The 22,828-nt window shown below is 52.4% G+C and overlaps 1 protein-coding gene across 3 annotated transcripts in view; it reads left to right on the plus strand.

Annotated features, from left to right (window-relative positions):
* Window positions 1-22,828, plus strand: part of PXDN (peroxidasin) — a 111,141-nt gene that overhangs the window by 25,702 nt on the left and 62,611 nt on the right. For all 3 annotated transcript variants that reach the window (XM_033176690.1, XM_033176691.1, XM_033176692.1), the window contains exons 2-3: window positions 21,128-21,199; window positions 22,261-22,332. In XM_033176690.1, coding sequence (XP_033032581.1) covers window positions 21,128-21,199; window positions 22,261-22,332 — 144 coding nt within the window. The remainder of the gene's footprint in view (window positions 1-21,127; window positions 21,200-22,260; window positions 22,333-22,828) is intronic.

A 22,828-nucleotide genomic window follows, 5' to 3' on the forward strand; every position in this document is an offset into this window, starting at 1 on the left:
CCAAGGGGCTGTTGAGAATGGGCCGGGGGCAGGGTTTTGGGGACATGGGGCTGGGTGGGGGTGAGGCTAGCAACCCCTTCTTTTTCTGCCCCTGTTGGGCTGTGTGACTTTAGGCACAGGGACCCACTTAGCTGAACCTGTCCATGTGGTGCGAAATGAAGGAGTGGAACTGGGCGTCCTTTCATCATTTTTCAGACCCTCATGTTTGTCCTTGGGGTCAAACGGGGGTGTCTGGAGTGGTTACCCCTGTACTGATGGAGACGGGGCTGGGAGGGCACGAGAGGTACCACCAGGGCATAAAGCCCCAGACGGGACCTCACTGTGGGCCCCACCACATGATTGGAGGTGCCCATCTCTTTCTGAGGAGGATGCTGCACACTGGATCCCCTTGCCAACCCCTCGCCCCAGGTAGAGGGTGTCCCTGTGCCCAGCCCGCCCGCCACCTCCCACGCTGGTCCTCCTTAACCACCAGCTTCCCACCGTACACCTCTTATTTCATCCGGGACTTGCCGCAGTCCTGGGAGGCAGGCGACGTTGCCACCCTGTTTTGTTTTGGTTTTCTGAGATGGAGTCTCGCTCTGTTGTCCAGGCTGGAGTGCAGTGGCTCTATTTCGGCTCACCGCAACCTTCAGCTCCCGGGTTCAAGTGATTCTTCTGCCTCAGCCTCCTGAGTAGCTGGGATTACAGGTGTGCACCACCATGCCCAGCTAATTTTTGTATTTTCAATAGAGCTGAGGGTTTCACCATGTTGGTCAGGCTGGTCTCGAACTCCTGACCTCAGGTGATCCACCCTCCTTGGCCTCCCAAAGTGCTGGGATGACAGGCGTGAGCCACCGCGCCCAGCCCGCCACCCTGGTTTTATAGATACGTACACTGAGGCTCAGAGAGGCCCACGCATCTGTCCAGGAAGCAGCAGCTAGTCAGGTGGCACAGGTGGACTCTGCCCCAGGCCTGCCTGTTGCCTTGTCTTTGGCCAACACTCCACCAGCTGCTGTCAAATTAGAAAAGACCAACACTTGCTCAGAGCAGCTGGGTGAGGGCTGCATCGTTTGCCTGGAGAAAACGATGTCTGTGTCACATGCACACGTTTTGGTTTCCCCGGGCAAGTACCTTAACCCTGAGTATGGAAGATACTCATCCTGCAGAGGTTGGGCTGGGCAGGGAGGTGAGGCCTTTCCATGAGAAGGAAACTGCCTGTGGCCGCCAGACCTGAGTTACCTGTTACCTGCCACTCTGGTCTCTGTGCTCAGAGCCTGGGAAGTGGTCCACTCTGCATTTCCCTGGCTATTTCCATCTGCAGCTTGTTTGGCTGCTGCAGGCCAGGGCTGGAGACCAGGCTCCACCAGCGAGCCGGCTGACCTGTGGCTGAGTTGCTCTGGTGCTTCTGGGATGCTGGGGACGACCCCCACCCTGCACCATGGCGTGTTCCTTGAGTTAGAAGATACAACCACTTATTTACACCTGTGTCCTGTTTTCATAACAGGAAGGCGTTTACAGTTTCTCAGCAGAAGCTGAGTTGAGTTCCCACTTCTCCTCATCTGGGATTTCATTTGCATGATTCTGCTGGGAATTGGCTCCCGCTCCGGCACTGTTTTTGTGGCTGTTTCTAATTAGACGGATGACAGCCTGCAGTGTTTTCCCGGACATACTTAGCGGGAAATGTGGAGTTCCTGCAGTTGTTTCACGTGCCTGGTTCTTTAGCAGATGACTGTCGGCTCTTTCCCCTCTCGTGACCCCATTGTCCTCACCCTTAACCCCGGAGCGGGGTCTTTCTGGGGCAGAATGAAATGGCCTTGGAAGAAGTTTTCAGGAACGCAAAACTGGCCAAGTTTTTCTGTCTGGAAGGCAGGAAAAATAGTGATTTTATTTTTTAACACTCATGGAAGAAGTTTTGGATTATTTTTCCCAAAGAGTAAACTGTGCATGAACCGATGTGTATTGATTATTTGTAAGCCGGGGGCGGGGGGGCATGAACAAACAGATGTGTATTGATTATTTGTAATCTGGAGGCGGGGGGGTGGGCATGAACAGACATGTGTATTGATTATTTATAAGCCGGGGGCGGGGGGACATGAACAAACAGACGTGTATTGATTATTTGTAAGCCGGGGGTGGGGGGAGCTTTGTATTAATGGGTGGTATGTTCATACGTGACCTAAAACCTGAGACTCCCAAAAGATAAATGCTAGAAACAGGTGAATCTGGGACAGGGTGAGCAAGAAAGGGCGCCAGGCCAGGCTCCCAGAGCCTGGAGAGGGACTCCCTACCTCCTGCGCCCTTGGCCAAGGGCCTCGTCTGACCCACGCTTAGTTTTGTCCAGCCCAAGAGCTGTGCACTTTGCATTTCTAAATGGTTGAAAAAATCAAAAGGAGTACTATTTCATCATGTGGACATTTTATGGAATTTGAATTTCAGTGCCATAAATAAAAGCTTACCGGAGCTTGGCCACAGCCACTGGGTTGCATCTTCTGTGGCCGCATTCCTGCTGCAGAGACAGAATTCAGGAGCTGCAAGGCCATTATCTGCACCTCAAGCAAAGATGTCCCCTCCTGGCCTTTTAGGGAACGTGCGCACTGGGCCTGCTGTGGGAGGGGCATTTCCCTGAGCGTGGACCTATGGTCATTGCTGGGTGAGGATTGGTGTTGATGAGGGAGGGGTTGGAAGTTCTAGAAAGTGTGACTGGCAGGGTCCCTCCTCCCACAGTAGCTCCGTCTTCTTGGCGGAGGCAAGACCTGCTCTCCTCTCAAAGGCGTGGGAGCACAGTGGGCCAGGGTGCAGGTGGGTCTGGGGTCAGGGGAACCTTCCCAAGAGGGGCTCCTGGGGTTTTGGAGGGCTTGACCTGGGCCGGGGTTGGGCCCTCAGCTACCTACCCAGGTGCTGTGGGTGTGACGTGTAAATCCATGAGAGTCAAGTGCAGATGTAAGAGCAATAAAGGAGGCAGTTGAAAAAAACAACAGTATCCTGGATACGGATGGGTGTTGTGGCGGGGAGGCCACCAAAGGTGACGGATGCGCTTTCTTGGACCTTTTTATCCGAAAGCCATTTCCAAAGCTGCCAATCCCAGTATTATCGTAGGTTGCCCAGGCTGGGCCATGTTTCAGGGTGACACGAACTTTGGCTGTCTCTTGCCAGCTGCGTGCCTGTCCCACACAGGAGAGCCTGGGAGCCTGTACCTTCCTGGCTGTGGGAGCTCCCTCCCGCCTGCTGAGGCAGGAGAACTCTAAAGTTCTCTTCTCGTGTCTCTTTTTAAGCAATACCAAAAAAATGGGGTCAGTGAACACCCCAGGACACTTACGGGGGTGTGCAGTTCTCTGGAGCAGGCGGCATTGGGGTTGCCTGGCTGCTCACCTCTCGGGGACTCAGGGCCTCAGGTGCACCCCTCAGTGTGTGCCCCCATGCTCCGGAGGCACTGCAGCGGCTGCAAGTACCAGGAGCACACACCAAGGCCCCAGCACACGCGCGTTCATGGGGGCTGAGGCTCCCGCCCACCCGGGGTCCATTTGGAGGCACGGCCGCTGTGCAGCCACCCCGGGCTGTGAGGGAGACAGCCTCTGAGCTGGAGCGGCCAGTGGGGAGAGGCGGCCTCCAGGGGTCTCCTGTCAGAGGCAGGTGCCCCTCCTGCTCCTCCCCAGCCTGCAGTCACCTGCAGGAGTCTGGAATGGGCTTTTGCTGTGGACGGGGGGCGGGAAGGCCTCTTAGCCGCAGACTTCCCAGGTTCCTCCTGTGGGATCCACCTGCCTCTTTTTGCAGAGATGGAAGCCCGGAGGCCAGGCTGAGTTATCACAAAACTGTAGCAGGGAGAGGCTCAGCCTTCTTTCTTCTGCGGTAATTGATCGTTGGTGCAGAAAATTAGAGTTGCTTTAGATCTTGCTCTGCAAGGCACTGGGGAGTGTGTCTGAATCCTGAGGGCCCTGTGTGTGAAGCAAGAGAGATGGGAGGGTGGCAGGGGCTTCATGCAGCGGCTTGAGGACTCGGGCTCCAAGGTCACCAGGTCTAGGAACCGGGGGACACTTATGTGTGAAGGGAGAGAGACAGGAGGTGGCAGGGGCTTTGTGCAGTGGCTTGGGGACTCGGACCCCAAGGTCACCAGGTCTAGGAACCGGGGGGCACCTATGTGTGGAGGGAGAGAGACAGGAGGTGGCAGGGGCTTTGTGCAGTGGCTTGGGGACTTGGGCCCCAAGGTCTAGTAACCGGGGGCTGCCTGTGTGGCTCATTCATTTACTTGTAATTAAAGGAGTATTCTATTTTAGAAAAAGTATACAACATACTCCAAAATGGCCGGACACTGTGACTCACGCCTGTAATCCCAGCACTTTGGGAGGCCAAGGTGGGTAGATCACCTGAGATCAGGAGTTCGAGACCGGCCTGGCCAACATGGTGAACCCCCCATCTCCACCAAAAATACAAAAAATCAGCCAGGCCTGGTGGCGGATGCCTGTAGTCCCAGCTACTCAGGAGGCTGAGGCAGGAGAATCGCTTGAACCTGGGAGGCAGAGGTTGCAGTGAGCCGAGATTGCACCACTGCACTCCAGCCTGGGCAACAAGAGCGAAACTCCGTCTCAAAAAAAAAAAAAAATCTAAAACTAAGAATTACGGTTTCCCCACCCCCGAGTCTCATCCGACCATTCTCGTTTTAGTTCTGCTCCTGGCTGCTTTCCACGACAAGGCCGCCATGTGTGACCTCCTCTACTTCAGGCTGTCCCTGGGGATTTGCTGCTGGGAAGAAGAGGAATTTAGCAAATTTAGATTTCCACTCTTCTCCCCTTCTTGCCTGTTTGGAATTTGGTTAGTTATGTGATCTGACATGAACCAGGCTCTTGACACTTCAACTTGATCGTCTACACAGTTGTCTTCCACAGTCTCTTTATAGGCTGACTGTAGAAAGTTGAACCCAATAAAACGAGGTTTCGTGTTATGATTATTTTATGACACGATGCATTACAAAAAAAGTGAAACATCACCTTAAGAAGGAAATAATATTGTCATTAAATCCCAGAGAAGCCTAATATTTAAATGTAATTACTGCATTTTTACATTTGCTAATTTAAAAAAACTCAGAAATCTAAAATCATAGTAAAAATTATAATGTACATTCTTCCTTTCAATTTGTCAATACTTTGATTTATTTCCCTGTCTTCTCTGGAAATAGTTTTTTGTCCTGTGCTTTTAATATTATCTCAGTTCTTTCTTTTCTGAGTCTATATTCATTGGAGAGAAAAAACGGCTTTTTTTGACCTTATTTGCTCTTGATCGATATACAATCCTCAATATTTTCATTGACAAGAATTTTAAAGTAGTTTACTGGATGATTACTAGAGAATTGAGTTAACTTGACATCTTGTCTTGGGCAGCTGAGATGGGAGGCGCTGTTGAGTGCAGCAGAGCTTTGGATGAGGAGGAGCTCCTGGGTCAGTCTCCTGCCTCTTGAGGGAGCAGTTACAAGTCCAGGCCCCTATCTATAGGGAGCTGAGATCTCCCCAGACCTTCTGAGTGAGGATTTGGTTCGTGGCTGCCAAATGCAGTGGGAGCTGGATGTGCAGGGGGTCATCACTGCCAGAGACCCTCCTCGCCTTCCCCTAGGGGTTCCTGCAGGTGGCCCTCCTTTCATTCAGGCTAGTGATTCAGCAGGTGCTGGTAGAGAGTGGGTGCTGGTGGAGGGGGTGCTGGTGGAGAGTGGGTACTGGTGGAGTGGGTGCTGGTGGAGGGGATGCTGGTGGAGGGGATGCTGGTGGAGTGGGTGCTGGTGGAGAGTGGGTGCTGGAGAAGCAGGTGCTGGTAGAGAGTGGGTGCTGGTGGAGGGGGTGCTGGTGGAGAGTGGGTGCTGGTGGAGGGGGTGCTGGTGGAGAGTGGGTGCTGGTGGAGTGGGTACTGGTGGAGAGTGGGTGCTGGTGGAGTGGATACTGGTGGAGTGGGTGCTGGTGGAGGGGATGCTGGTGGAGTGGGTGCTGGTGGAGAGTGGGTGCTGGAGAAGCAGGTGCTGGTAGAGAGTGGGTGCTGGTGGAGAGTGAGTGCTGGTGGAGTGGGTGCTCATAGAGTGGATGCTGGTGGGAAGTGGATGCTGGTGGAACGGGTGCTCATCTAACGTGTGTCACCTCCAAAGGCTTCACCTCCTATTACCACCACCGTGTGCTGCTGTCTCCAGCTGTCCCCCAGAAACGCTGCACCCCCAGCAGCCTGGGTCTGAGTCTTCAGATCCGTGTGCTGTGGTCAGACTTGAGCGGACTCCTGCCCTTCAGGCTTGCACAGCACCTGAATTATAGAAGTGGTCCCCACCTCGCAAGTGGGCAGCAGACGGCAGCTGTTCTTCGGCGTGTTTCTCCTTTGACACAGTAATGCCATTTCTAGGAACCTGTTTCATAAGTATATTAACACGCATCACAGACGGGAGGTACCGAAACTTGTCATTGCAGGGCTATTTGTAACAGTGCAAGACTGGAGGAACCCAGATGTCCTCCTCTCCGCAGCTGCCTGTGCTCCTCTGGTGGGCCGGGCAGCGCGGTGGGAAGGGCTTGGAGACAGTGTGTGCTGTTTGCATCGGGCAGCCCCACAGATACCACGGATGGGGCAGCGTGGATCACAGAGATCTATTTTCTCACAGTTGTGGAGGCTGGAAGTCTGAGCTCAAAGATGCCAGCAGGGTTGGGTTCTGGCGACGGCCTCCTGCAGGTCTGCAGATGGTGCTCTCTCTCTGTGTCCTCACGTGGTGGAAAAAGAGGAACATGCTCTTCCTCCAAGGACACGAATCTCATGATGGGGCTTGTACTGAGGACCTCATCTAAAGTGCATGGCCTCCAAAGGCTCCCCTCCTGATAACAGCGTCACATGGGATGACAGCGGAAGGACTGATGGGAGCGCCTCGCCCGCCTCCCAGGGCCGGGCAGGTGCGGAGTGGGAGTGCCGTCGGGAGTGCGTCTTGTTCAATGGCCCTGACTTTAGAACCTTCAGAATGTTTGAGATAAAGAAAGAGAAGCTTTGAGCTGGCTCCGGCTGTCCCCCAGCCCCGCTGCAGCTTCCGTTAGAGGCCCTTTCCTCACCCTGTCTTCCATGGGGCCATGCACAGTGGCCGTTCAGCAAACACCGCACACCCTGCCTCGTCAGATCAAGCACCCGCACTCTGGGGCCCTCTCTGACCTGCAGCCATAGCTACTCCCGGGCCTCCTCCTGAGGCTTCCACTGCAGCGGGTGCCGTGGTCACCTGCTGGCGCCTGGCCTCCTCCTCACCGAACAGCGGCGCTCATGGGTCTCTGCACCTGTGGTCAGCGTTGCCCGTGAACTGCAGATGTGCCACGAACACCAATGAGTGGGCGGCCAGCACAGGGACTGGGATGTTCTTTGCGGTTCCACGGGTAGGATCAGAGCCAGGGCACAGCGACCGGAGCCTGGCTCCCATGGGGATGACCGGCCACCAGCTCCGTCCCGCGGTGAACTGGCAGCTTCAGATCGTGCCTGTCACCGTGCTGTCTGTGAAATTGGGTGACACCATGGTCAAGGACGCTGCAGGACTGTGTTTTGGAACCAGCATTCTGCATCATCAGTGACTCCTTAAAAAAAACCGTACTTGATAAAACCTGTACATGTAGAAAGGGTCGAAATGAACCCAGCCAGGCACACCGGACTCGATGTGCTCTTGGTGATTTGTGTGTCACAGAGTTAAGTGAGGTGATCCAAATTGATACCATGAAAGATGCCCTTGTTTCTATGAACTGGGCGTGCCCAGTGCCCGTGCAACTCGGATGCTGGGAGAGGAGGTTCCATCCCACCGTGGCCTGCCTGGCGGTGAGGGCAGCTCAGGGAGCTCTCACTGTTTCTTCCTTGTGGGGTGAGTCGGTGGTTCTGGGTGCATGACTGCATCAGGGACCCCTCTCCCCTTCCTCTGCTGTCGTGGGTCAGGGTGGAACCTCTCCGACTTCTGTTCCTGAAGGAGGATTGAGAATCACTTGGACCTCTTACGATTTTTGTCATTCTGGTCAGAAAGAGGCTTCCTGCGAAGGGCGGAGGCTGACCGGGGTCTTGGTGTTTGGGTGGGATTGAGCAAAGCCCTTCAGTCCATCCACAGGGGGCCTCGGGGCAAACTCCAGGCCCAAACCAGAGGAGCTGCCTGAACATCAAAGAGCGAACCTGTTAAATCCAGGAGCTTTGTCCGCTACAGCGTCCTGCTGGGTTGTCAGAAGCTTGTTTCCCCTCTTAACTAATTGTGGAACAATGGCAGGGACAGAGGGTGCATGATGAGACCTGGGCCTGCGCCAGGGCACATGCAGACAGCCAACCCAGCCCGGCGATCCCAGCTCGAGCAAGGCCAGCTCCAAAGCAAACAGCAGCTCCCGGGTTTACTTGGCGGGGAGGTGGGAGGATAACTTGAGAAGCCCATTCATCCTGCAGCTTCCAGGCCTGGGCGTTCCCGCCTTGTTCCTGGGACAAAACTCATTGTTCCAGCTGGAGAAGCGCTCCGCTGAGGATTGCCTGCGTTTGGTTTCCCATCTCTCGCTTTGTGTCACTTTCCAGTGTCTTAAGAGTTCCTCTCTAGCCCTTAGGATGCTGACGTAAGTGTGGTGAAAGGTAGATCCTAAGTGGGTTCCTCTTAAACGCTGGTGATTCTTCTTCCCTTTAGACAGTCACGGGAATTGTTGCTAGGGGAAGGATATCTGCGGATTGTAGCTTGAGGCGCCTTGGTACGAATCTCTCCTCTGCACTAAGTTTTAACAAAGAACCCTGAGTATGTGGATTCCCTGCCTCGTGCAGGGAAATGTCTTCCCCCTTTTTGTCCTCGTCTACGCAGCTCTTGCATCTTTCACAGCTCATAGCCCCTCTGCAGGGGTTCATTTTGTTCCATTTTGGAAGACTTCTGGCAACCTCGTGCTTCCAAAAATTTGGGCGAAAAGTGTTGGTTGATTATTTACACAAAAGTCAGACATATCACAATTAAATCATAATTTCTTTCTGATTACTTCTGTTTGACAGTTTGATGTTCAGAAGGCGTGGATGAGGCATCTGAGATTGATGAGCTGATTGGTGAACACTGCAGCGCGGTCTCAGCTGTATTATTAGTGGAGAGGTGATGTTTAGAGCTGATAGGTGAGCACTGCAGCGCGGTCTCGGCTATATTGTTAGTGGGAGAGGTGATGTTTAGAGCTGGTTGGTGAGCACTGCAGCGCGGTCTCAGCTGTATTATTAGTGGGGGAGGTGATGTTTAGAGCTGATAGGTGAGCACTGCAGTGCGGTCTCGGCTGTATTATTAGTGGGGGAGGTGATGTTTAGAGCTGATTGGTGAGCACTGCAGCACGGTCTCGGCTGTATTATTAGTAGGGGAGGTGATGGCTCAGAGCTGACTGGCTTCTGGCAATGCCAGCGGGATGTAAATTCTGTGGTTTGCAGTTGTGATTTAAACAGCTGTTACTGCACTGCTCCCTGGAGGACTTGATATGACATGGAGGCAGGACTGTGACCCAGTGAATACCAGGCAGCCAGTGGGACAGGGAAGCCCCACCTTCCTAAATAGATCTTTAGATGCTGGACAGACCAGCTCCCAATTTTGTAGAATAACCCAGGAGCTCCTAACTCACTGAAGGTCAGAGACGCTGGGACGGTCTCTGGGTTTGAGAACCCAGGAATTGGAGGACAGGGTAGAACTTGAATCCGGCATCCAGTCGGGTCCAAATGCTCGCTCTGACTGAGGTCTGGAGACCCTGAAGAAGCTGGACCAGAGAAGACAGTATCCTCAGAGGGGTGTCCAAGCCATGTGGACGCCTAAGCGGCCCTGCCCGGGAGCCTGAAGTGCCTGGGGGAGGCCGTAATGGACGGAGAACTGCTCCTGCAGCTGCACACTCCACTTGGGAAACTCCCCAAAAGGGCTGGTGACACTCCGCGCGTCCCAGGTTGTGGGCAGCCACACCCTGCATCCCAGGCCATGGGGAGCCGCACCCTGCACCCTGCGTCCCAGGTCATGGGCAGCCACACCCTGCACCCTGCGTCCCAGGTCATGGGCAGCCACACCCTGCACCCTGCGTCCCAGGTCATGGGCAGCCACACCCTGCACCCTGCGTCCCAGGCCTTGGGGAGCCGCACCCTGCACCCTGTGTCTCAGGTCATGGGCAGCCGCGCTCTGCACCCTGCGTCCCAGGCCATGGGGAGCCTCACCCTGCGTCCCAGGCTGTGGGCAGCCACACCCTGCACCCTGCGTCCCAGGCCGTGGGCAGTCGCACCCTGCACCCCGCGTCCCAGGCCGTGGGGAGCTGCACCCTGCACCCTGCGTCCCAGGCCGTGGGCAGTCGCACCCTGCACCCCGCGTCCCAGGTCGTGGGCAGCTGCACACTGCACCCTGCGTCCCAGGTCGTGGGCAGCCGCACCCTGCATCTGGGCTCATGGGGAATGGCACATGGCTGCCTCCTACACTCGTCCCTCCCAACCCCAGCCTTCATGGAGGGAGTGTCTTTAGGGGGTCATGTGGGTTTGGGAGTAAACTGAGCCGTCTGCCTTGCCTTGTGGTCTTTTTTCTGTAACTTCAGTTAATTTTTAGTTGGTTACCAACTAGCTCCTGTGTGCATTCTCTCATTACATCCTCAGAATACACCAATGGATAATGCATCATCTGCTTTTCTTAATATAATGTGATAATGGTTGATTCCCAAGACTATATGAAAAGAAAGTAAGTCTTGGGATCCCCCAAATCGTTAAGTTAAAGGGAAGAGTCAAGCTGGGAACTGCTAAAGGCAAACCTGCCTCCCATTGTATTCAAAGCCACCCTTTGCTCACTGGGACACGCATATCTTATTGCCTCCTTTGGAAAAGATGGTCAGAAACTCAAGACAATGCAACCATTGGTCTCTTATCTGCCCGTGACCTGGGAGCTCCCTCCCCTCTTGGAGTTGCCCCCCCTTCACCTGGAGTTGTTCCTCCTTTCTAGACCGAACCAATGTTCATCTTACATATATTCATTGAGGTCTCATGCCTCCCTAAAATGTATAAAACCAACCGCTCTAGGAGGCCAAGGCGCGTGGATCACCTGAGATCAGGAGTTCGATACCAGCCTGGCCAGCTTGGTGAAACCTCGTCTGTAAAAATACAAAAAATTAGCTGGGCGTGGTGGCGGGCGCCTTTACCCCAGCTACTCGGGAGGCTGTGTAGCAGGACGAGCCGTAGACTAAGCTCCTCAGACACCGAGTTAAAGAAGGAAGTGGTTTATTTGGCTGGGAGCATCGGGCAGGACTCCTGTCTCAAGAGCCGAGCTCCCCGAGTGAGCAATTCCTGTCGCTTTTAGGGGCTCACAACTCTAAGAGGGTACGTGTGAGAGGACTGTGATCGACTGAGCAAGCAGGGGGTACGTGACGGGCTGCATGCACTGGTGGTCAGAGTGAACCAGAATAGACCGGGAAGTTTCACAGTGTCTTTTCTATGCAGTATCTGGAATGTATAGATAACATAACCGGTCAGGGGTCGATCTTTAACTACCAGGCTTAGGTCAGGCAGGCCCAGGCCTGGTTTCGGGTCTGGTTCCTAGGCGCCGGGCTGCCTGCCTTTAGTTTCGCTTCTCTTTCCTTTTCTGAGTATAAAACAATATGAGAGGGTCTCTCTCTTCCCTCAGCTGAGGCAGGAGAATTGCTTGAACCTGGGAGACGGAAGTTGCAGTGAACCAAGATCATGGCAGTGGACTCCAGCCTGGGTGACAGAGCGAGACTGTGTCTCAAAAAAACAAAAAACAAGGTGTGCCCTGAAGACCTTGGACATTTGTCGTCAGGACCTCCTGAGGCTGTGTCATGGGCATGTTCTTGACCTCGGCAAAATAAGTTTTCTAAATTGGCCGAGACCTGTCTCAGATATTTGGGGTTCACACATATCACTGGGGTGGCATCTGTGACCCGCAGGAGAGTCAGCCTCTGTCTCCCCTTCTGTCTTGGAGCAGCTCCTGGCCCTGTCCATGCAGCCCTGGTAGGGCCTGCTCCAGGCCGAGGCTGTTCCCTGTGTCCTGGAGGAAGCCTCGGTGACAGGGGACCCTGTGTCGGGGGCGGGGGGTTCACCTGTGGAGGAAGGGCAGGGGGAGAGGATGGGCAGGCCCCCACTTCCCGTTGCCTGGAAGCCGAGATAGATCTTCACTCCACCCAAGCCTCCTCTGCTCCTTCTGCCTGCAGGTATTTGCGGTACTCCAGGATCCCCCAAGAAATGACCCTCACAGCCAAAGGATTGAGGCCAGGTTTCTCTAGCCGAGGGGCAGGCAAGTCCTGACTGACGTAATTGGATCTCATTGATGGTATTCATGGGTGTCTTACGTCTTAGTCTGTTCAGGCCTCTCTGAGGAGCCATGGGTGGGGCAGCCTATAAACACAGCAGCAGGTACCAGTTCACCCCTGCAGCTCTGGGGCTGGAAGTCCAAGATCCAGCACCAGCCAACTGGGTGTCTGCTGAGGGCCACCCGCGTTCGGAGAAGGGACCTTCTCCTCGTGTCCTCACATTGTGGACAGGACAAGGCTGCTCTCAGGGTCCTTTCATAAGGGCGGTCATCCCACCCTGGGGGCACCACCGTCAAAGCCTGGTCACCTCCCAGAGGCCCCACCTCCCAACACCGTCGCTTGGGGATTAGGTCTCAGCACAAATCTGAGGGTTCGCGAATGTTCAGTCTGCAGCCCTGGGGGCTCAGGGAGCCAAGAGCACTAGCGCTGGACCCAGGCAGCTGGACGCCCCCACCCCATCCCCAACCCCCACTCCATCCCGCATCCCCCACCGCATCCCGCATCCCCCACCGCATCCCGCACCCCCACCGCATCCCGCACCCCCCCCCATCCCGCACCCCGACCCCATCCCCCACCCCCGCCCCATCCCTCATCCCCGGCCCCATCCCTCATCCCCGGCCCCATCCCGCATCCCCGGCCCCATCCCGCACCCCGACCCCATCCCGCATCCCCACCCCATCCCGCACCCCCGGCCACATCCCTCATCCCCGGCCCCATCCCGCACCCCGACCCCATCCCGCATCCCCGCCCCATCCCGCACCCCCGGCCCCATCCCGCATCCCCGGCCCCATCCCGCACCCCGACCCCATCCCGCATCCCCACCCCATCCCGCACCCCCGGCCACATCCCTCATCCCCGGCCCCATCCCGCACCCCGACCCCATCCCGCATCCCCGGCCCCATCCCGCACCCCCGGCCACATCCTCATCCCCGGCCCCATCCCGCACCCCGGGCCCCATCCCGCACCCCCGGCCACATCCCTCATCCCCGGCCCCATCCCGCACCCCCGGCCCCATCCCACACCCCCGCCCCATCGCGCACCGTGACCCCATCCCGCACCCCCACCCCATCCCGCATCCCCACCCCATCCCGCATCCCCACCCCATCCCGCATCCCCCCCCCATCCCGCACCCCCACCCCATCCCGCATCCCCGACCCCATCCCCAACCCCGACCCCATCCGGCACCCCCACCCCATCCCGCACCCCCACCCCATCCCGCATCCCCCTACTTGAGCCTGCTTCTCTGTGGGGCTCCCCTTCACCCACACAGTAAGGGGCATCCTGAGGCTTCCCTCCCACCACACGGCCCACCTCAGTGGTCCTATCCGCTCTTCCTCCAAAATACACCCCTGCCCTCCACTCTGGGCGCCCATTTCTCCTACGGCTGCTGGAGTGCAGGCTGGAAGCTCGTCCGTGCCCTTCATGTCACTGTGGCCACCTGCTCAGGTGGCTCAGGTCGCGTCTGTTAAGTACAGAAGCGAGTACATGACGAAGCCCTAATCCTTCACAGACTGCGGTAGGCCACGTGAGACTTCCTGACATCCAGCCCAAGTGCGTGGATGTCCTCAGCCCGGTGGTAAAGCAGTGCCGTCTGTAACTCTCAGAGCACAAGCCCTGGGTGTTCCTTCAGTGACGAAAGGCGGTCCTTAGTGCGAGGCACTGAAACGATTTTAGGTCAGGCAGATGTTAATGGAAAACCACATGGCCTGGCTTTGGGATGCGGCTTTTCAAACTCCCCCAGCCTCCCACTTGCAGCAAGACTGGGATGGGGAGGTAGGACTCAGCCTCCCGCCTTTCCCAGCGGGGCCGGGGTGGGGGCTTCTGTCCTGTGTTCATCCTGGGAGAGGGCGTGGGGCATCGGTTATAATTCCGACCTTTAAAATCAGTAAAGCACTTTGCATATTTGCTCTTCTGAAGCAGCACAAAGAGCCTTTGGGTTGTATTGACTTTTTTGTTGTTGTTGAGACAGTCTTGCTGTGTCGCCCAGGCTGGAGTGCAGTGGCTCGATCTCAGTTCACTGCAACCTCTGCCTCCCGGGTTCAAGTGATTCTCCCACCTCAGCCTCCTGAGTAACTGGGATTACAGGTGTGCGCCACCATGCCCAGCTAATTTTTTGTATTTTTAGTACAGACAGGGTTTACCATGTTGGCCAGGCTGGTCTTGAGCTCTTGACCTCAGGTGATCCGCCGGCCTCAACTTCCCAAAGTGCTAGGATTACAGGCGTGAGCCATCACCGCACTCGGCCAAATTCTTAATATTTTGTATTTACAAATGAATTCAAACACATCTGAGACTTGCATATGGGAAAAATCGAGATTATTTTATTTTAAAAATCAGCCTTATGGGAGGTATTATAATAGAATAAACTTTATAAAACGATCTTTAATGACTGTTTTTTAGAACTCATAACTTTGTCATGATTAAATTAAGCATTTCCGAGGGTTCTGTGCGTTTTAGTTTACTGTGAAAGGGAATCTAATGGCGAAAATCCCTGGAGGGAGTTAGATTAAAACTTGGATCTCCGAGCTTCCTTTTAGTTCGAACCTTCAGCCGTTCTGTGGTTCTGCAGTGGCTTGTGATTTTGATACTGAGTGTAAACCTGTGCTTTCATGTTTCACTCCAGACACTACAATTCTCGACATTGTTTTTTTCCTGGTAGGATTTTTAGTACATTAAGATTTGAGAATAGTGGAAACATTAACAACAAAACAAAAAGAAACACAAAAACTACCCTAAAACTCTTTGACTTGAAGTTCACTTGCTTTTTAAATGTAAAATGTAAATGAATCTGTGTTCTGTTTTTGAGACTCTAAATTGAAAAATTCATAGTTCATGCTTAATAGTTATTGCAGGCTTCTCTTTAAACTTGAGAGGGCTTGTGTTGGCGTCCACGTTCCCTAAGTAGGTCAGAGGCAGCGGCTCTGCTCTAACACTTGGGAGAACTCTTGAATGTAAGTGGCAGAGTCTGGTGGACTCTACCTGGGAGGATTAACCTCTTGAAATGCCTTCAGTGAGAGCCGTTTTAATGCTGAGAAAAGAGCCCTGGGCTGACTCTGATTGCATTTCTAGTTCTGCCACTTACAGACTGACTGACTTTAGGCAAATTACCTGATCTTTCTTAGTTTCTAAATTCCGATTTGTCCAGAAAAGGGATTTCTTCTAACCTGGATCTCATTCTCTCCTCCCGTCCCTCAGTCAGCCCCCTTCATGTGCTCTGCCTTAGTGTGCTTGGCCATTTCCCCAGGATGTGCCTTTGTTGCTGGGAAGTAGGGGGTGACCTTGCCCTACCGTGGTCATTTCTGAGAGCTCTCGAGGGTTCCCTGTACACACCGATCTTCTCCAAGCGCAGGTGCTGCTGCCTAGCTCAGAGGTTGCCCCGGATACGTGCTTCGTGTGCTCAGTGAACAAGCTGACAAGACCCACTGGAATTGCAGAGGTGTTCATGATGGATATTTACAGAGTTTTGCTCTTTATGAAGGACTTTTCACACACAAGTTCTTCATCCTTCTGTGACCGTGTTCACTGCTGCTTACTGTCATTGGCGCTTTATGGTTTAGGGCCACAGGCTTTAGAAGGGATGTACCCCTCACGCTTACCCAGGCGGGGTGTGGCATTTTTAGTCACAATCTCCTGGGGCTTTGGCCTTGGCTTCAGCAAGAGTTCATGGATGCCCTGTCTGATGTTAGCCCTCAGTGTTCATCTGTGTTTCGCTTGCTTGAGTAATCACACCACTTACAGTTTCCTGGAACTTTCTAGAGTCTGTCTCCCTGCTCATCATGCCAACTTAATTCATGGAGGGAGTGCCAGAGCCCCTTGCTTGTTGGGAGAAGTCCTGCGGCTGCGGAGGGCAGGTGACCCAGTGGTCTGCCTGTTGGCATGTGGCACACAGCTAGGGCCATGTGACCACATCTGCCTAGGGTCGCTCTCCAGCGCCCGCAGCCCCTCTGGGAGACACCACTGCAGGAGGAACGGGTGGGAGCACAAAGTCCAGGGAAGAGCCAAGGAAGACTTGTTTAAGTGCTCTTTAAATCTTTAAAGTTTGGGCAAGCTTTTCTTCCCAGTTAGGATTATTTGTGGAACTATTTATTATGATTGTTAAAATAATAATTCTGTTTGTCAAATTGTTTAGTCATATGTAGGTGCATAATGCAGGGATCAGGTGCCTCCCCACTGTCTTATTCTGCCCAGACATGTGCAAAGGTTATTTTAAAAGTTGTAAAATGGGGAGCACTTATATGTGGCACTTAAATTTAAGCACTTTTTAATTGAAGAGTTTAGCTTTACATTTATTGTAAGCTTTATGTCAATGATGACCAGTAAGTTAAGGATCAGATGTGGAAGAAATGCAGAGGAAACGAGCAAATGCCTGCTACTAGTGTTTATGCATTTGCATGCGTGTGCAAATGCTTTTCCTATATCTACTCACACATACACACTTAAAAATATACATAGTGTGTATTTGCATTATATCTTCAGCATTCCCGAAGAACAATGACTTCCAAACTTTACCTTACTTAGAATCACCTGGAAATCTTATTAGAACCCACATTACTGGGACCCACTCCCAGAGTTTCTGATTCTGGCGATTTGGGGGCGGGGCCCAGAATTTGCTTTTCTAACAGGCTCCCAAGCACTTGTGCCACGGAGCAGTGCTTAGCGGAATCCTGGCTGCTCTGTGGAGGGCAGATCCCTCCTGACCTCTCTAGAATCTTGCAAGTGAGAAATATTCAGGCAAAAATCAGCCCTTGCATTTGTCTTCATGACCTTGAAGTTGGGGTTCATATTTGAAACGAACGTTGGCTTCCTGTGTCTGTGGTGTCTTCATGCCCTGAGCTTGTCTCTTGGGGATGGAGCCGCAACAACCTGGACCCTGTGCCCTTTCTGTTGCTCTGGAACAGGAGGGTTTCTGAGGCAGCTCCAAGTCCCTTCCGGTAACGTGTGCAGATGTAGCTGTGTTGTAAGTCACCCCACCCAAACACACGCTCCTGTTTGGTGACAAATCTTTCTAGCTCCTTTCATGTGCTGTGGTATCAGACAGAAAATGTAAACACACACATATGCAGATGAATATGTGCGTGTATAAATATTGGTGTGTGAGTGTTTTTTCATCCTGTTCCTCAGATTAGATCATTTCTAATGTTGAGTAGCTCCCAAGTCCTCTCCCCTCTGCAGTATTCAATATGTTAAGTCTATTCAATGAGCTTTTCATTTCAGCTATTACATTTTTCAGTTCTAGAATTTCAGTTTGGTTTTTTTTTTTTATTGTTTCACTTTGTCGCCTAAGATAACCCCCTTTGCAGTAAAGGGGACCCTCTGTTTTACCCTCTTCATAGTAGAAGTATTTTTTAGTGGTCTGCCTAAGAACGTGGTGGGAGGTCTAACTGCTTGTGAGCAGGTTGTGAAATGGTCCCCTTAACCTCAACCAGTGCCATCCCACAGAAATATGATGAGAACTACTTATGTAATTTAACATTTTCTGGGCACTTCCTGAAAAAATGAGAAACAGTTAATTAAAAAAAGTTTTATTTAACTCTGCATGCCAGACTTGTACATGTTTCAGCATGCACTCAATATAAACCTTTATTGAAGATGTATTTATGTTCTACTTGTTTGTAGGAAGTCCTTGAGATCCAGTGTGAGTTTTGCGCGTTTACTCAACACTGGCCACTGCTCAGGTGCTCAGACCCAGGGCACAGGGGCTTGTGTGTGGGACAGCACCTCTCTGTCCATCACTCTAGAGGTTTTTGGTGGCACCGACTTGAGATCTGGGGAAAGGCCTGCATGTCGTCAGGAGGGTGGTTTTGCAGCCCTTCCTGCAGTCTTCCCAGGCTCCAGGAGCCAAGTCCACATCTTGCTTTCCAGCTTCCATGCTGTTGCCGCTGCCTTCTCTGTGCCTTGAGTGTGGGTTCCCATGGGGAATGAGGAGCTAGAACAAGTGGGGCTCACCCCATCCTCTGCCCTGGAGGAGCAGCTTGGTTTCTGGATTAGATGTGGTTGGGGTTGATTTCTGCTCTAAGCTGTGATGCATGGCTCAGCCTTCCAGGACAGCCTTTCTTACCTGTTAAATGCTGGGTAGCCCCTCAGCTTGCTGTGTCTCAGGTACAGAAGCTTCTTTGCAATCATTTGTTTATCCCGAAATTGTAGCTGGTCAGAATTCTCTCCTTATCTGTACTTGATCTGTGTTTTCTGTACGGAATGAGTGAGCATCCTGGATGGCTGCTTTCCCCTCCCGTGTCTTCCTCCAGCAACACCTCCCAGTTTCGGTGCCTCTGACTTTCAGCAGCTCCTATGTGGACAGTACATGGAGCCACTAGTGGTATTTTGAGTAGGAATGTACATTTAAATCTCATCTGTTTAAAAAGGAGCATGTCAGTGCAAGGGGAGGGTGTATGTGAGGAGACTGTTGGTGGACAGTGGGTATCACTGAGGAAAGCGAACCCACGTGCGAGGGCACAGTGTGGAATGATGCCCAGGAGAGCCAGATGGGCAGAGGGGAGCCGCCTTCCCCTTCTCCTCCGGGAGAACTTGACCCACAGCACGGGGGCCCACATTTAATTCGCTGACCTCTAGGCTGGACGCTGTTACTGTCAGTGACACAGATACTTTTTTTGAAGTATCTTATTGAACCATAAACTAGAACTTAGTTTGTAGAACTAGTTTATGTTCTACAAACTACTGACAGTGATTGGTGTAGGGTAATCAGATTCCTTAGAAGGTTATAAACATTTTCTGTTATGATACCCTAATGCCCTGACCTTACCTATGATATGCCCTAAGGACGAAACATAGTCACGTCTGAGGCCCTGGGTGTGAGCCCAGTGGATTTCGGGGAGACACAGTTCAACCCATACCAATCCCTGCTGGACGATATGAAAAGGGATTGGACCTATGCGTAAGGAATTTTAATATTCCTGAGTATTTGATAAAGAAATTGGTCTTTCTGTTTATTTTTCAGTGGTTTCTATACTTGTTCAATTTATAGTTTTAATTCAAGCTGGGATGGGCTGTCTACAAGGGTAGAGCGGACGCCTCTGCATGTCTGCACTTCCTGTCGCTGCCTTCAGGCCTCTGACCTGACTGTCTGTGCTGCCTCTGCCCGCGGCCTGTGGCCTCCGTCATCGGGGTCTCCCAGCTTGCTCTGCCTGATGCTGCTGCCCCCAGCCCGTGGCCTGTTGACCCTGGAGAGCAAGCAGCCTGGGGCCTCTCACCCCAGGCCCTTGTCTGTGCACATGAATGGAGCACAGGCCACAGGGCCCACCTTTCCTGGCACGTCTGTCCGCCCACACCACCCTCCCACCATGACTGCCTTAGCACTGGCCACAGTCCTGGCTAAAACAGAAAACCTGAGAGGCAGCAGGATCAAGATACAAACTCCCTTCTATAGGAGGGAAGGAATTTTTTCTCCCCTGTATCAAAAGGTGGTAACCGTGGAGTGTGGACAGCATTGCAGAGCAGCTTTTCCACTGTGATGGTTAGATGCTAAAGCTGTGTTTTGTCCTGTGAATTCAGCGTTCATTGAATGTTGATGGCAGTGTTGATCCCAGCTTGCTCTGCCTGATGCTGCTGCCCGTGGCCTCTGGGGTCGGGGTCTCCCAGCTTGCTCTGCCTGATGCTGCTGCCCGTGGCCTCCGTGGTCGGGGTCTTCCAGCTTGCTCTGCCTGATGCTGCTGCCCCCGGCCCATGGCCTCTGTGGTCGGGGCCTCCCAGCTTGCTCTGCCTGATGCTGCTGCCCGTGGCCTCCGTGGTCGGGGTCTCCCAGCTTGCTCTGCCTGATGCTGCTGCCCGTGGCCTCCGTGGTCGGGGTCTTCCAGCTTGCTCTGCCTGATGCTGCTGCCCCCGGCCCATGGCCTCTGTGGTCGGGGCCTCCCAGCTTGCTCTGCCTGATGCTGCTGCCCCCGGCCCATGGCCTCCGTGGTCGGGGCCTCCCAGCTTGCTCTGCCTGATGCTGCTGCCCCCGGCCCATGGCCTCTGTGGTCGGGGCCTCCCAGCTTGCTCTGCCTGATGCTGCTGTCCCCGGCCCATGGCCTCCGTGGTCGGGGCCTCCCAGCTTGCTCTGCCTGATGCTGCTGCCCGTGGCCTCCATGGTCGGGGCCTCCCAGCTTGCTCTGCCTGATGCTGCTGCCCCCGGCCCATGGCCTCTGTGGTCGGGGCCTCCCAGCTTGCTCTGCCTGAGCATCAGATCATCAAGAATCGAAGTGTTTCTCCTTCCAGCACCAGATTCAGTCTGTGTCGGTTCTGGTGTGCTCTCTGGTCTCTCATGGGCTATTCGGATCCTCTCTCCACCCCTGAAATATAAATAAATATAAATAAATAACAGTGGAAGTTTAATTTAATGAAAATACCTGTTTGGAACCATTAGGGTAAAAACCATATGTGAGAAAGCTTATTTTCCCAGTTAGCTGAATTCACATTCGTGGTTTTGAGACATTCAGTTTAAATCTCATGAAGGTAACACTTGAGGTCATTGACTAAGGAACAGCCGAATTCCAGCTCATGAAATCACTGGAGTAAACTCTAAGGTGTTTACTCAGTTCCACAGGTGGTGCGACTGTCTTCTTGAATGCCATCACACCTAACTTTTGTTTATTATCCTAAGACTTATCAACATGACATTTTCCAGTGGTTTGCCAAAGATAGGGTGTTTAGGTAGTTTATGTAATTTTTCTCCCCATAATTACTGTTTTTAAAAATTCTGTAATGTGAGACTGTTGTTCCACCATTCAGATAAATATTTGTACACTTATTAGCCTCAGTGAAAAAGAAGACTTATTTAACGAGTGAACTAGATGGTTGAATATTTTAAATGCATTGTCACTGTTTTGAAAGTGAGTAAGAACAGCAAAGGTGTAGCAATGTTTGTAGATTTTTTTTTTTCACATAATAATACCTTTCTTGTTTCTTCACAGAGATCTTCGCTTTAACAGAATCAGAGAGATCCAACCTGGGGCATTCAGGCGGCTGAGGAACTTGAACACATTGTGAGTGGAAATATTCTATTGGAAACTAATAGAAAAATAGAAGTCATTACATTATTTACCTGTGGGTAGAACTCATCGTCCACAATCAGTGGGCATGGGTGGGGAAAAGTAAAACAGGAAAGTGAGGCTGAAAAATGCTCCTGAATGCCAGGACTGCGAATGCCAGGACTGGCCACTGTGTTTCTCGTCTCATGGCTGTGTGCCTGTCCATTGCATGTTGATTGGGACCCATGCTGACCGACTGCAAAACTTGTCCCTGGCCTTCATGTGGGTCACTTGCTCCAGAATCACTCTGCCCTTGCTGGGTCAGGCTGACCTCTGTGTGCTCCTGCACCTCCTCTGTGGCAAGGTTGAGCAGGACAGTGCTGCTTCTGAGCGTGGAGTGGACTGAAGTGAGGGTTCAAGGCAGTCCCATGATGCCCGGAGGGAGCAGGCAGGGCCAGGTCCAGTGTTGCTGTGCAGACCTCTGGCTCTGCAGGGCATGCCCAGTGCAGTGGAAGCTGGTTCCCTTCTGCACCAGGACTGAGCACAGTGGCGTAAGGGCAGGGTCATGGGGAACATGGGACTGCCTGGGCTGCCTATCCACTGTTGACCCTGGAGAACAAGGGGCCTGGGGCCTGTCACCCCAGGCGCTTGTCTGTGCACATGAATGGAGCACGGGCCACAGGGCCCACCTTTCCTGGCACGTCTGTCCGCCCACACCACCCTCCCACCATGACTGCCTTAGCACTGGCCACAGTCCTGGCTAAAACAGAAAACCTAAGAGACAGCAGGGTAAAGATACAAACTCCTTTCTATAGGAGGGAAGGAATTTTTTCTCCCCTGTATCAAAAGGTGGTAACCGTGGAGTATGGACAGCATTACAGAGCAGCTTTTCTACCATGATGGTTAAACGCTAAAGCTGTGTTTTGTCCTGTGAATTCAGCGTTCATTGAATGTTGATGGCAAGTCTGGAACTGAATTGTTACATGGCCTTTTCCAAGGCTGTCAGAATGTTTTAACACAACTTTGAAGTTTGTTTTCTGTTGTTTTTCAAAATTCTTATTGACTCTGTTTCATAGGCTTCTCAATAATAATCAGATCAAGAGGATCCCTAGTGGAGCATTTGAAGACTTGGAAAATTTAAAATATCTGTAAGTTAATGATCAGTTCTTTAACCTAAAAGCTTACGGTTATATTTAGATTACTTAAAAATAGAGCTAAATTTTGTGCTGTTTATGAATTATTGTAAATACATTCATTTAAAAGAGGTTTTATTTTCAGAAGGTGAGTAAAAATTTAGCTGGGATTATAAAAGCAGGTTGTCATTGATATAAAGTGCTACATTATGTGATTTTTAATGTTTCATCACTAAGCCTTAGTAAAGTGGATTGCATAAAATTAAAATGCACAGCCTTTGAAAATCGCTCTAGAAATAATGAGAATGCTTCCAGAGGGGAAAGTGATGCCAAGTGAGTTGCTGATATGAACAGCTGACAGGTGTGTTGCAGAATATCAGCTATCAAAATAGTTTCCAGTTGTCTTTCCTGCTGCAGGTGACATGTAAAATCGAAATAACTCACCCCGGTGGAATGTCACTCATTCCTGCAGATTTTCTTGTCTTCCGCTAAGTGATTTCACCTCTTATTT

The sequence above is a fragment of the Trachypithecus francoisi genome, unplaced genomic scaffold (genome assembly GCF_009764315.1).
Source record: "Trachypithecus francoisi isolate TF-2019V2 unplaced genomic scaffold, Tfra_2.0 Lachesis_group17, whole genome shotgun sequence".
Lineage (NCBI taxonomy): Eukaryota > Metazoa > Chordata > Mammalia > Primates > Cercopithecidae > Trachypithecus > Trachypithecus francoisi.